This window comes from Parasteatoda tepidariorum, chromosome 6, assembly GCF_043381705.1.
Source record: "Parasteatoda tepidariorum isolate YZ-2023 chromosome 6, CAS_Ptep_4.0, whole genome shotgun sequence".
Taxonomy (NCBI): Eukaryota; Metazoa; Arthropoda; class Arachnida; order Araneae; family Theridiidae; genus Parasteatoda; species Parasteatoda tepidariorum.
Genome location: NC_092209.1, coordinates 71413749 through 71427865, shown reverse-complemented (window position 1 = coordinate 71427865; position 14117 = coordinate 71413749). Strand labels below are relative to the sequence as shown.

The following is a 14117-nucleotide window of genomic DNA, read 5'->3' as shown; positions in this document are numbered from 1 at the left end:
TCAGTTTAGTAATGGACCCATGTCTCATCTCCTGCGACAATTTTGTCCAAAAACTCATCTCTGTCATGATGGTAGAGCTGAAGGAAGGTTAATGCGACGCCCATTTGTTGAGTTTTGTGATGGTCAGACCGCATCTTGGGAACCCATCTTGCGCATAGTTTGCGGTACTCGAGTATTTCACTCAAATTGGTATACAGAGCTGACTGAGAAATTTTCGGAATCAATTCACTCAACTTAGAAATTGTGAACCGACGATTTCCGCGAATCCACGGACTGAACAAGATCATCGGTTGACACCGACTTCCTTTCCTGGCAACCTGCATCATGAACATCTGTGGGTCCAGCATTAAAGATCCTGCACCATTTCCGCACATTGCTATCACTCATGAACGTTTCTCCGTACACTTTACTCATTCATCTATGAATTTCAGCTGCATTGCTTCCTTCAGCATGCAGAAATCGAATGACTGAACGCAATTCACATTTGGCGGGAGACTCCATTTTTCAAAGCATGTTTATGTGCTCTATACGTATTCAAAAATGACAACCGCTAATCCATTCTTTCCCCTGGCCAGCTACGGACACAGCGCAAAGACGTCTGTACACAGACCTAGCGGATTTTCCCCTAACTTTTCCTTTAGCGACCAATCGGACCTTGAAAAAAAAATAACCCTCGTAGGTCTAGAGTAATGTGTATACTAATAAAATTATAAAAGCTTTAGATATTTAGCGGGGGAGAATTAATAACTTCAACCTTATTTAATAAAATTTCATTCAAATAAAGCAAATGAAAAGCTTCTTATCTACCAAAGAATCAACACAACTGAAAAAATTCCAAATTGATAGAAAAGATCTAGAGTAATATTCACATTTATTAGTATTTTAAAAGATGTAGATTAAAATCTTCTTTTGAAAAAAATTCATTAAAATAAAGTAATTGAAATAAAGATTTTTATCTACCAAATAAACCACAAAATGCAAAAAGTTATTAAACTAAACTAACTTGGAATGAATTTTTTTTCAGAAGAAGTTAAAGGTTTACATTTTTTTAGTTTAATAACTGGAGTTTAGTTTAATAAACTAGAGTACTGTGCATGTATTGGTAATAAAAGAGCTATAAATTTCAAAAAAAAATTTATGTCTTCAAGCTGTCCAAATAAAACTCTATTAAACAAAAAACTCCAATACTGTTTCTTTAACTGCCAAAGAAAGAAAAAAAAATTAAGAAATACAGTTTAATTTAATAAGTTTAGAATAATATGTGTTGAATTGTAATTATGATTTTACAAACAGTATCTTATTAATGATATATTTAACAAGATGACAAAAAAATAAAAGTTTCAATTTAAAAAAGAAAAAATTATAAAAATGCAGTTTTAATTTTTTTTTCAATTATCATACACCTCAAAATATTTGTTTTTCAAAATCACAAAGAAAACTGCTACATAAAGAAATCAATAGCTTTTTAAATATCCAAAATATTTTTAAAAATAAATAATTGAAAACCTATCCATTCTGAGATTCGTTTGAATACATACTGAGCTAGTGTTAAATGTGCAAGTTCAAGATGTTTGAAAGTAATAGAAGCATTAAATAGCTTGTAAGATAGCATTAAAACTGAATCTTACATCAATACGAAGAACTTTGTAATCCTTGGACATTTTCTTACCGAAAGATTCCACTGAAATCTTAAAAGATACATTTTTATCACAGTATGGGGCCTAGAATAGATAAAAAAAAATCTATATAATAAATGAGTAACACAAAAGCACAAAATGAGAATGAAGCAACGTTCATATCAACAAAATTTTGATGTTTTTGTATAAATTTGTTTCATTAGTATTCTCTAAAATTTAAATTTTTTAAAAATAATAGATGATTAATAAATTTTATTTATTTTTAGTAACTAGTTGATCAATAAAATATAAAACTTAATTAACATTTCTTTTTTTTATATATATGCACATTTATATCCTTTTTTTTTTCTATAAAAATTTGCAATAAAAAAATCCTCCTTCTTAAGTATTTCAAAACATTGGAAAGGCAGAAGAGTTTGCAAAAGGATTTCTATGGTTTTCTATTATTATATCTTAAGCAAAATTTAAATCACAATGGATACAGATATGTGTTCTAATATACATTTCAAAATTTTCAAAATAGCAATACATCAGTTATAATACATAGTATATATTATTTTTAAGATAGAAATTAATTTTCGGTATTCTTAATTCAGCATTAACAGAATTGAGAGTATATTAAATGATTATACAGTCGAATCCCACTATAATGAACTGGAGATATAGCAAACTATCAGTTGCTGTTAACTTTTTTAGTGGTCTCCTCTGAACTCATATTTAGACGTTATTTTATATGCTTATAGTGGACAGCTGAAAAGTTGGTAGTTCATTATAGTGGACTCTAATTTCATTTCCTCAATTTCTTTTTCATTTCTCCAACTTTAAGTTTTCAGGAGTTGCAATAGCAAATAATGATATTTCCTTACAGTATGTCAAATTTTACTTTTTCCAGCTCTTCACTTTTAAACTAAGGAAATAAATTGCTAAATAGCACAACCCTTTTCTTGCTCAATCGTTCTGCTGCTGAAAAGGGGTAAGAAATTTAAGCAACTGTTATATTGGAAGTGAAATTTGCGTTAAAGGTCCTGAATTTTTTTTTCTTCTTTTTACTGGAAAAAATGAGGACTAGAAAATACTAGACTTTTCACTAATTGCTATAAAAATCAGTAAACTCAACTTAAAATGAATTGTAGTGAATTGAAAAATATTACTTTCTTACACAGAACGTTAAAAGATGAAATGTTAATTAATATTTTTAATATTTGATTTGTTATTTAATCAGTTAATAATTTATGAACAAATTATGTACTACCATAATCACTATTTTCAACATTATTATTGCCATGTTCCAAAAATATAATTTTTCAAAGAAATTGAATATAGTGAACTACCGTTTATAGGGGATTTATTGTTGAGTTTGGACAGAGTTAACTACAATGGGATTCGACTGTAAAACCATAATGAACAATATTTCACAAAACCAGATGTCACTGAACTTTAAGAATGATTGAGACTACATTCATTAAAATTTTTATAATTTGTTTGAACTTACAATGAAAGACTTTGGAATTGATTTTAAATTAGTGTGCAATTCATTCAATGTTTTACTTTTTGCCCACAATTCATAAGCTGACCTATAATGAATTGAAAAAAATAGATAAATAAATAAGTAAATATAAAATCAAGCAAATAAATTCATACATAAATAATATTTCTCCATTTTATATACTTTAATGCAAACCACAGTGACATATTAACAGTTTTCTAAAATGTAATACATAATTACCTAATTAAAACAGTTCTGGACATAATTTTCAATACATCTTCTTTTGATGAAAAATTTACCAACAAAAAAGGCTACAAATAAAAATGAAAAAAAAATCAACAATTTTGAAAACATGTTTAAAACAATAATGATCTGAAAACAAATTTTATTTTTTTTTAAATCTCTCATGAGGTAAAAAAAATATTACAAGAAAATTTTTATTTACAAATAATTAGCAATATTTTTTCAAAAAGTAAAATTAAAGCAATGTTGGCCAACCATTTAGAATGAAAATTTGAAGTAGAAATTAAAGATAAAATTTAGTTAACTTTATTTAAGTAGCATTTTTGCAAACTCTTAAGAAAAAAAATATTGGAAAAATAACTTTACTCAAAAATGATCACATAAGATCCTTGGTAGGCATAACTATCACCAAGATAATTTCTTGGTATTTATTTGTTGATTCATTTAAATTTGGCAAATGAAAAAGTTGCCTTTTTTTTAACATTGTTTAGAAGCATGGCAATATAATCTACCACTTTTAGAAGCTCTATGTAAATAACACAATAGTTTTAAAGATTTCAAATTGTTTATAAAAAAAAATGTTGTCCAAAAATTAAACATGCAATTAATAAATCATGCAATGCTAAGATGAAAATGTATTACAAGACCTACATAAGTTACAGATTTTTAATTATTAAAATAGGACCGTTTGCAATTTTTTTTCCTGGATATATCTAGACACACATTTGCTTGCTAAACACAAAATAATAACACAAAATATTTTTTTTTGCTTACTTGTTTTATTTAACGCATCTTAGATACTTTATCACTGATTTCAATTCTACAATTGCCAAGATAAAGTTTTTTTTTTTTCAAACTAACACTTTTAGTTAAGTACAAGTTTAAAAATGTTATACATAGCAGGGGGTTGTATAAATGGCAGTTGGAGAAATGACGCCAGACACCACTAGTGGCACTTCCTTATCATGAAGTGTTTTTTCATGTGCTTTAAAACAGGTCATAATAGAGGAACACCCCTAGTCACAGACGACATTTCCAGGCATGGATTCCTATGCAATTTTTGTTGCAACAGCGCCCCCTGTTGTATATAATACTTTTTTTAAACTTGTACATTTCATCAACAAATAGACTAAAAATGTCATTTGAAATAAAAATCTGAAGCAAAACTTATTTCAGGCTTAAAGTCTTGAAATCTGAATTAGGCCAGATCAAGTATTTGTGTAAAGGCTACAAAAAATTTGTTTAATCAAGTACTCAGGGATGAGAGTAGTCAGAAAGTAAAAAAGAGGAAATCCAAGAATATATATATATAAATCGCACTTTTTTTGTCAAATTTTTGTTTAAACTTGTAATCCATGTGATTATAAATCCCGATATGAGGCTTTTAAATCACGTGAATATGAAACTCTACATCGAATTTAAAAAATGCGAAAATACAAATCATGATGCGTAATTTTTAGATCAAGATGCATAATTTTAAAATCGCGCGATATTACAACCGCAAAAACGAATCACGACATTGGATTTTAAGCTCGCGTAGCTACATAGGGTTTTAAAAGCTCGTAAATACAAATCGCGATATTGGTTTTTTAAATCTCGTAAATAAGAATCGCAATGTACAATATTTAAATGGCCTGAATAAGAATCGCAACGTTCAACTTTTAAATCAGGTAAATACGAAAATCGATGTTTGATAATAAAATCGCGATTTTAAAAATGCAAAAATACAAAACACGATATTAGATTTTTAAATCTCGTAAATACGAGTCATAATGTACGATATTTAAAAAGCGTAAATAAGAATTGCAATGCGCAACTTTTAAATCAGGTAAATACGAAAATCGATGATTGATATTAAAATCGCGTGAATAAAAATCGAGATATTTGCAGAGTCTGGACTTGGGATTTCTAAAAGGCTTGTTTGAATTGTTTTTTGTTTACACAATAAATAAAAATTTAAGATGCTCTTTCAATTAATCAATAAGATTAATTGAAAGAGCAGCCGACCAGTCTGTGTAGGGGGCAGGGAACTGTCCTTGCATCAGAAAGGTTCTGGGTTCGAATCCCGGGCAAGGCATGGATGTTTCTTTCCCTCTATCTGTGTTCTATGTCCTTTCTCCTTTGTGTGTGAATGTGACCCGCCCTATAAACGGGTTGTGGTAGTGTGACCTGGGCGACGCTGTTCCACCGCCGTGGCTTTGCCACAGGTGCCCACTGGGTAACGAAAAGAGAATTAGCAGTTCTGGCACTTTCTGTGGCCAATGGACAATAGCTCCAAGTGCCCGCCATTAAAAAAAATAAAAAAAATTAAAAAAAAATTGAAAGAGCAAATAAATATTTTCACCGCAAATCCACCTCTATTTTTTTTTTCACTTTTTTGTTTGCTTTCACTCCAGAATACAAGAAGCAGCAACGTCTAAATTACGAAAATACGAGCTATCTCGCCGACGGATAAAAAATACGGAAAATCTTATTTTCTGTGCGTGAAATTGGAGAAAATAGCTAATATAAGTAAACATGCGGAAGGGTTAGCAGCTAGGACGTAGTTTGAATTTTCTGTTTTTCTTTGAAAACCGCAAGTAAATATTAATTATTTGACTTCAACGACTGAATTTAAAAAAAAAAAACGGGATATTTATAAATAAAAAAAAAATTTAAAAAAAGGAAACTTTTAAAGAATCTGAGTTTTTGATAAAAAGGCTGAAATTCGAGAGATAAAAGCGAAAAAAATCTCATTCCTGTATGAAGGTCAACCAGTTTTATCCCAAGGAAATGATTTTTAGAGAAACTTCAGAGGGAGGAATGAGGACTTCAATAATTTCGCTCCGCGGAGAATTAAATTCCTCATAAAATATTTTAACTAGTGCAAAAAAAAATTTCAGCGGAAATTAGCGGAAAAATTGAAAAATCTGAGAAAAAGCGGAAATCCGCGAATCCGCGGAAGAATCTCATCCCTGAGTACTTAATTAAAACTAGGTATAATACTGTGACATGTCTACATAATGAATTTTTAAGGAATTTGTTAATTATTAAGTATAAAATTCATCTTCATTGTTTACTCTTTCCTTCTGAAATGGTTTGATTAAGTACAGTACAGAACCTGTTATCCGGAAATCAGAAAACCGGAAAACCAAAACACCCGAACCAAATTCGATACATTCTCCCGGCACTTTTTTTTAAAAAATGTGTTTATCCTCATGAGATTTCAGGATTTTGCGTTCTTTTTTGAAAGATGTTTACTTTACCATCATTTTGGAAATAATCATTAGTGTTAGTGTATTACTTCATCGTTTTTTCTTCTTTTTAAGATTATTTCCAAATATTTGTTCTTTTTTTAGTTCGGTTTAACAATAAAAAAAATGGTTTTTTGTAGCGATTCAGAAAAACGGAAAAATCAGTCATCCGGAATAGCGATGGTCCCGATCGTTCCGGATAATCAGTTCCCTACTGTATTTTTATATTTATGCGTAAGTGATCATGAGAATGTGCCAATACTTGCTGATTAAAAAGACGGGAAAAGGCACCAACATTTTGTAACAACAGAACAAATCAAGTCACCACACAAGTATATTTTGATTAAATTATTTGCAGAAAATTAATTGATTTTGTTTACAATGTCAAATAAGTTACTCAAGAACAAAGGTTCAAAATATAAAATCTCGTAAGCCTTATATCCTTTAAGCCTTAACATAAGAAACTATAACTAATAAATTTCTACTACTTCAATACAAATATTTCATTACTTTATATTTATGATAAAACTGCCTATAAATGAAAAATAAATATTTAAATGATATAATTAAAAAAGAAATTAGGTAATTGACAATGAAATTATACAAAATAAAGTTAAAATTACAATATTTTTAATAAAATATTGCTACAAACTAAGCATTAAGAAAGCTTTAAAAGAAAAAAACATATATAATTGCACAAATCAGAAAAATAAATTTCAATTTGTGAATTTATTCGCTCATGACGTTTCAATATTAGTGTTCAGTTAGTATTTTAGTATCTACATGCATGGTTAATTAAAAATAAAACTATATATAAAACTTACATCATTAATAGAAGGTTCTTCTATCCATTCATGTTTGATGTTGAAGCTTTTCATTATAGCATACAATTCCTAGAATAAAAATATTAAATAAAAATAATAACTGCATAGAGAAGAACTTCACATGACAGCTGCATATGACATAAACAGCTACACATAAGTTCACATGAATTCCTCTGTAAATCAAAAATGACACTTTTTCTGTTTTATTTTAAAAACTAGTTTTTCTTTTCCCTTTTTTAAAATTAATGTGATATGTTGACTCAATGCAACAAGATTAGAGTCTTTATTTTTAGTTGATCTGAGGATCAACTAAATTAACCTTTTGCTTGTGACGCTTAGTATGATTACACCTAATATTCTGTTCACTATCAGCAGGAAGTAAAATGATTAAATTGCTTCTATTGTTACTCCTAACTTTAAATTTGTTTTGAATTAGCTTTAATTTGTATACCTACCTCATGTATTACCTTCGGTCATATCACTAAATTTACAGTAACATCTGACAAACACATTTGTATTCTTTTAATATATTATTGTTAAATGTCATGTATCTAAATGTGCTGTGTCGCCATGTATAATAGCTCGCCAATTTGGCGAGCACTTCTTAATGTTTGTTCTTTTTTGTTCCTTTTGTGTTAGTGTTTGTTCCTTTTTCGTTGAGGATGCTCTATAGTGAGCGTCCAATAATAAAAAATTTGGATATCAACTAAAAATAATCGTTCAAATTTAGTCTACTCTTAAATCGTCGTAAACAATTGTTAAATGTTTTATTTCAAGATAACAATTAAGTGCATCAATATTATACGATATGTTTTAAGCAAAGTTTTAATTGTTTTTGATTATGCAAAATATACTTTAACGTTCCAAGTGTTAATGCTAGAATTTTTTTTTTCTTAACTTTTAGATGCAGTGTTTCCTGCAAAAAGAATAATAAAATAATAAATAGATTAAATTATTTTCATTGCATTGATTTGGAAAATACCGTATGGCGGGGAAATTCCTGTAAAAGTTTACCTAGGGGCTCAATACTTGGAATGTTAAGAATCTTTTGATTTCTTTTTGTGGTAAGAACTATTGACCCCTGAAACATTGGAAGGATTTTTTTCCCAACTTTTCTTTCCACAAACTTAACTTCTTTAAAGAGAATTTTTTTTTTTTTTTTGCATTTTAAAAAAACTTTGAAAATAAGAAAATTTTGGTGCCCCTCTTCCATTGTCAGCAAAAATGAGTAAAATTTAAATCCCCTCTCCCTTCTTAGGTGTTTACATTACTTTGAATGACCCCTCGGAATCACAAATTAACATTTATGTCAGAAAAAAAAACATTAAAACTTAACAATTCACAAATAAGAAAGGCGAGGTTAAGTGCATCAAATCAAGGAGATTGTGACCCTTATGCAACAAATTCAATCAAACTACTGGTTTCCGTTCGATTTATTCGAAAAAAATGTCTGTTACCTGATTCAACTGTAACGTTATGGACATTTATTGTCACATGACCAGCATGATAGCTTGACTTCAAAGGCAAAGTTCAACAGAACTATTTTTGATGAATCATGAACAAAATATTCTCCATTTAATGGCAGTAGAGAGAAATCATGGGCGTAAGATGATAAAAACGTGGTTGAATGTTACAAACACTCTGTGACAATTTTATGTAAATAATACGCTGATATATGTATTCATAGTAGCTTAAAACGTTTAATAAAAAGAATCTTAAAGAAAACTCATCCTCATTGTATCCAAAATTGTTAAATTATTATAAATTCTTTAATTATTCTAATTCAAACTAACTATTCAATTCTATTTTTAAAAAAATATTTTTTCAAATAATGTTATTAATACTTTGAAACATTAAAAACATTTAAGTAATATTGTAGATGTAAGTAAGTATAATACAGTAAGATTACAGACAAACAAGTTTTAAACTTATTGATCAGACGCTAATTTGAAAGTCAAGAGTTACAAATTTTCTTCCTACTCAAAATTGAGAAAACGTGCGTGAATTTTTCTCATTGGCGGAAAAAGAATATAGCTCAAGTGACCTGCTGAAAGAGATTAATTTCCTCATCAGACAACCATTTAACTTCGATAGTGACCTAATGTTACAGTTGAATTAGGGAACCGGTCATCATCGAATAGAGATCGAACGGGTTCGAAGAAAACGAATCTAAGAAGCGTGTTTCAGTTGCATATAGGTGAAAGAGAGAGTAAAAGGTATAATCAATAGAAACACCTTTACATTTTATTCGGCAATCAAATCGATTTTAAATCTGCCTTCTTCAATAGTGATTTGTCAAATTATAACACTTCGGTTTCTTCATTGTTTAAATATGAAATTCCAATTACTGATATATGCATTTTTCTTTCTTCAATGATAACAAGAATTATAGAAATAAAAAGGAAAACTTTGTGACAATACTAATCTCAACTATGAAAATGAGAAGAAGAAAAAAAGAAACACTTAAGATTTAAGTTAAATAAATTATAATTTAATTAAATACTTGAAAGAAATTTAGTTTATGCTGAAACAATATAATTCTCAAAACCCTTTTTTCTAGAATACTAGTTTTCATAATAACATATATCAAAAGAAGAATTTCAGCATTAGAAACTAAGCATAACTAACAAAATATTTAAAAACTAAGCTTAACTTACAAGATAATATGCAAGCATAAAACAAATTTCAATACATACCGCTAATCTAAAATTCTCCAAATCGTGGGCATACCATAGAAGGAAGCTTCTCCCAAAGTTTAGAACCTTGGACATACCTAAGTAGATCTTTAATCAATCTAGTATAAAAATTAAAAAAGAGAAAATAATAACACGATAATTTTAATAAATAATTGTATTAAAAATTCATATGAAATATAAACAAAAAACTTTCTCAAATATTATACATCGTAATTCCTCAAAAGCAGCGGCTATTGGCACAATAAACAAAGAATAATTTTAAAAAATGGCTAATTAACAACAGGTTCTTTCTAAATCTCTCTTATATTATTAACATATGCAACACATATACTATTAAAAAATGCAGCATATTTAGACCCTAGACAGTGTTTCCTTTACGAAAAAAAATTGGAAGAGAATTTCTCACCCTTTCTCAAAAACAGGGTGAGATTTCAAAAAGTTAAGTGAGATTTCTAAAAATTAAAAAAACACGAATAGACTTGAAAAAAAATATTTCTTTAAGTATAATACATTTTTAACATCTTCTAAAGCATTGAATATTTTTGCTGCATTATCATATGGAAAAAGTTCTATATCTACTTTTTCATCAGCTATTCTCATTAGGCTGCTCGAATGCTTATCAGTCAATCTGTTACGATATTTTGTCTAAATACGGTTTTAGGTGCTAAATGCCCTAGCAACAGATGCTGAACTATTCGAAATTACTAAGTAAATTTGTAGCATTGTGCACACACTTTCCTATCCTCTACATCTGCCAGCATAGGCTTTTCAATTATTTCTGCTATAGAATAATGAAGTTATTTCCATGCTCATACTTCATGGTAGGTCTTCCAGCATAGTTTTCACAGCCTTCAACTTTTACAAATTGCAGTAAATTGTCAATGTTTTAAATAACTTATTATAAAGGACTAATTTTTTTTCTCAACTGATTTTTTATTTATCTAAAGAATATCCGTATTTGTTTCGTTTTGACCGTTTCTATCGACATTTGTTTCATTTTCATTTGTTCCTTATGGAGTAGAAAATGTGCCTTAACAAGGTATTTGTCCATCTTACATTCATGCACAAAAAATTTAAACGTCTTACATGAAGAAACCTTACCCACGGTGAACATGTGGTTGCAGAGAAATGTGTTTTGAAAGGGGTTCGGGGGGGGGTTCCGCTGTTCGCACTGGTTCTGAACAATATTGGTAAATAGGAAAGCTAGATAATAAGGACCAATGTTGAAAATAATGAAAGATCAAGGAAGAAAAGTGAAATGGATTTTATTTAAAATGGCAGAAGACGAAATTTTTTTCCAAAATTCACGAGATTTGAAATTTTGAAATTGATCAATAGAGTGCGAGAACTTCTCGCGTTAATTATTTTTTAATGCGAGAAAAGAAAAAAATTTGCAAGGTTCTCGCACTGTAGTGAAAACTCGTTCTTTTGTTGTAGATAATCATTAGTCTCACAAATTATGAATTAAAAATATGCTAATATTTAAATTTCTTTTATTTATATCAAACACCTTAAATAAAAATTCTAATTATAAAGTATAATATCAAATGATTGTATTTCAAAATAAATAATACATTGGTTTTAAATCCATACTTATCGAGCAAAGAACTCACAAGCAATTCTCAACCATTTACAAATATTGTATTTGCAGTCTTTAAAAGCATGCAACTCACCTAAATGAATTCAACAGTTTTAATTCTATGAAATCAACACAGTTTGTGTCATTTGCAACAGCCAGTCTAATGTTTCTATATTTAAAAAATTGGAGCAAGTAAAATCCTCACCCAAGAGTTATATTCACGAAAATTATTAGGACAGCTCAAAATTTTTTAATTGGATTACTTTTAAAATTTGAAAATACAACACATTTAAATGGTGGAATTGCATCTAAATAAATATTTCTTTATATTTAAAATTTACAAAATTTTAAAAAGAGAGTAAGAGACTTTTACAGTAGATATTCCTCAAATATTAAACAAATATAGTGCAAAAGCAACTTTCTACAACTTCTTCAACTAAAATCAAATTATATTACAATCCTAGATTCTTCTAAATCTAGATATTCTTTGCTGAACGAGTGGGATTCCTCGTATAGCTCTAATAATGAGAGACTGGAAATTATAATCATAGATTCCAACTTGTAGGATCAATTGAGATTTTTACAGAAAGATCCTAAATTCATGATTAAAGCACAACATTCAAGAAAATAGATCCGATCCATAATATAAAAATGCTTAAATAATTGAGCTTTCATTATGACTAAAACATTTTATTTTTAATTATTCCATTTAATATTGTAACCTTATTAAGCAAAATTACATTAAAACATATTACATTACACATTATTACATAATATTACATTATATAAATATTGATACAACGGAGAAACATTTTCTAAACGACCATTCAAGTTAGTAGCTGCACATAACTTATGCTGTTGGCAAATTTTTACTAAAATGTAGATACTAATTTATATATTTGTTTTCGAAATCAATAAAAATTAAGAGTCATTCATTATGAACTTGATTGTTTCTGTTTTATTCATTTTGTTATGTAAGTTATTAATTTTAGAAGATAGTCTTGTTTATCTTTAGTAGAAAAAAAATCATCAATTATGTCTTCAATATTAATAGCAGCTGCAACAACTTACACAAAAAATATAATAACTTAATAAAAAACAAAATAAAAACTTACAAAGTAATTCTATTAATTAAAAAATAATCGTAGAAAAAATACAACTTCATATAATACGCGACAAGTACGAGATAAAACAGTCATACCTTCAATAACATATGATCAGTTCAGCTTTTTTAAAAAAGGAACAAAGATTAATTAGACACGAATCTTCTTTAACAATTTATCCATGTTAACGATGTTTGTTTTCACTTATTATTTTGAAAAACACTCGCAACTACCCATTTCTGCTAAGACTATTACTTGCTTAAATTAATCCGCACGTATTGAAATTTGTAGAAAATAGGAAAGTAAAAAAAGAAGCGTATAATACTTTATTTTTTGGCAACGCTGAAAAGGTTACCTTTTTTTATTGGTTTAAAATCTCTAAAAATCAGAACAAAATATTTTTAATCAGGGAAATCTGGAATATCAGGATAACTACGAAACCTGTATATTAAAAAATGCATTGTATAATGTTTACCTGAAATAAAATTATTTTCAAGAACAGAAAAACATGTCATCTTCCATTTATTCCATCATACTACGCTTATTAAAGGAACATCCAACATCCACTAATTTATTTATTTATTAAACGATCTCAACGGTCATACAACTCATTAATTAATTTTTTATAGTCTCTTCTTTTTACTATAATCCAACCTAATCAACAATTGTACTATTTCTGTTTCTTATGGTTTTTATTTCCTAATTCTGATTGATTTTGTAAAGTAATTATTTTTTTACATATATTTTTTTGAAAAATTAGGCTTGCTTTTTTGTGCTTAATTTATTATTTTTTGAATATAGTCAAGGAAATAAAATATTTTAGCTTTATTTTAATTTAAAATATCGATGTTTTAATAACATGTAAATTGTGTCCTTCCAAAACCATTCAATGGTTTAATTTACAATATAAATGACATTTATACTTATTTTAGAACTTATAATTTTCATTTTAAATGTTAGGTAATATATATTTTTGGATTTTAATACCGTAATTCTGAAATTTATTATGTAATTCTTAAGAATGAGTTAGACATACTATTCAAAAGATTTTTTTCCATTTATCTTAAGTTATTATATATTTTAGTTTTGTTCCATTTAAACAAAAGGTGAGTAATAATGTAAATAAATATTTGCAGACGCTTGTTGAAACTTTTATAAATAAAATTAATATCTTGCAGTATTTTAGACCAAATAAATTTAAAATAGTTTTTATTTAGGCATTTTTTGAAATATTTATTAGCTTCCATTTTCTGAAAATTTTTATTAGTTTGAAATAGTATATAATTAATTTTCTGTAAAAAAAAAAAAGGATATTT

The 14117-nt window shown here is 27.9% G+C and overlaps 1 protein-coding gene across 2 annotated transcripts in view; it reads right to left on the bottom strand.

The window, feature by feature from the left end:
* LOC107455179 (tRNA (guanine(10)-N(2))-methyltransferase homolog) overlaps positions 1-13078 on the bottom strand; it is a 28193-nt gene extending 15115 nt beyond the window's left edge. The window contains exons 1-6 of one of the 2 annotated variants that reach the window (XM_043050039.2): positions 12900-13078; positions 10120-10217; positions 7424-7492; positions 3364-3434; positions 3130-3211; positions 1629-1721 (exon numbers count right to left, since the gene is read on the bottom strand). In XM_043050039.2, the coding sequence (XP_042905973.1) occupies positions 1629-1721; positions 3130-3211; positions 3364-3434; positions 7424-7492; positions 10120-10194 (390 nt within the window). In that variant the 5' untranslated portion in view covers positions 10195-10217; positions 12900-13078. Of the gene's footprint in view, positions 1-1628; positions 1722-3129; positions 3212-3363; positions 3435-7423; positions 7493-10119; positions 10218-12813 lie in introns of both variants that reach the window. The other variant, XM_043050040.2, reaches the window with a different exon arrangement.
* Between the last annotated feature and the right edge of the window lie 1039 nt (positions 13079-14117).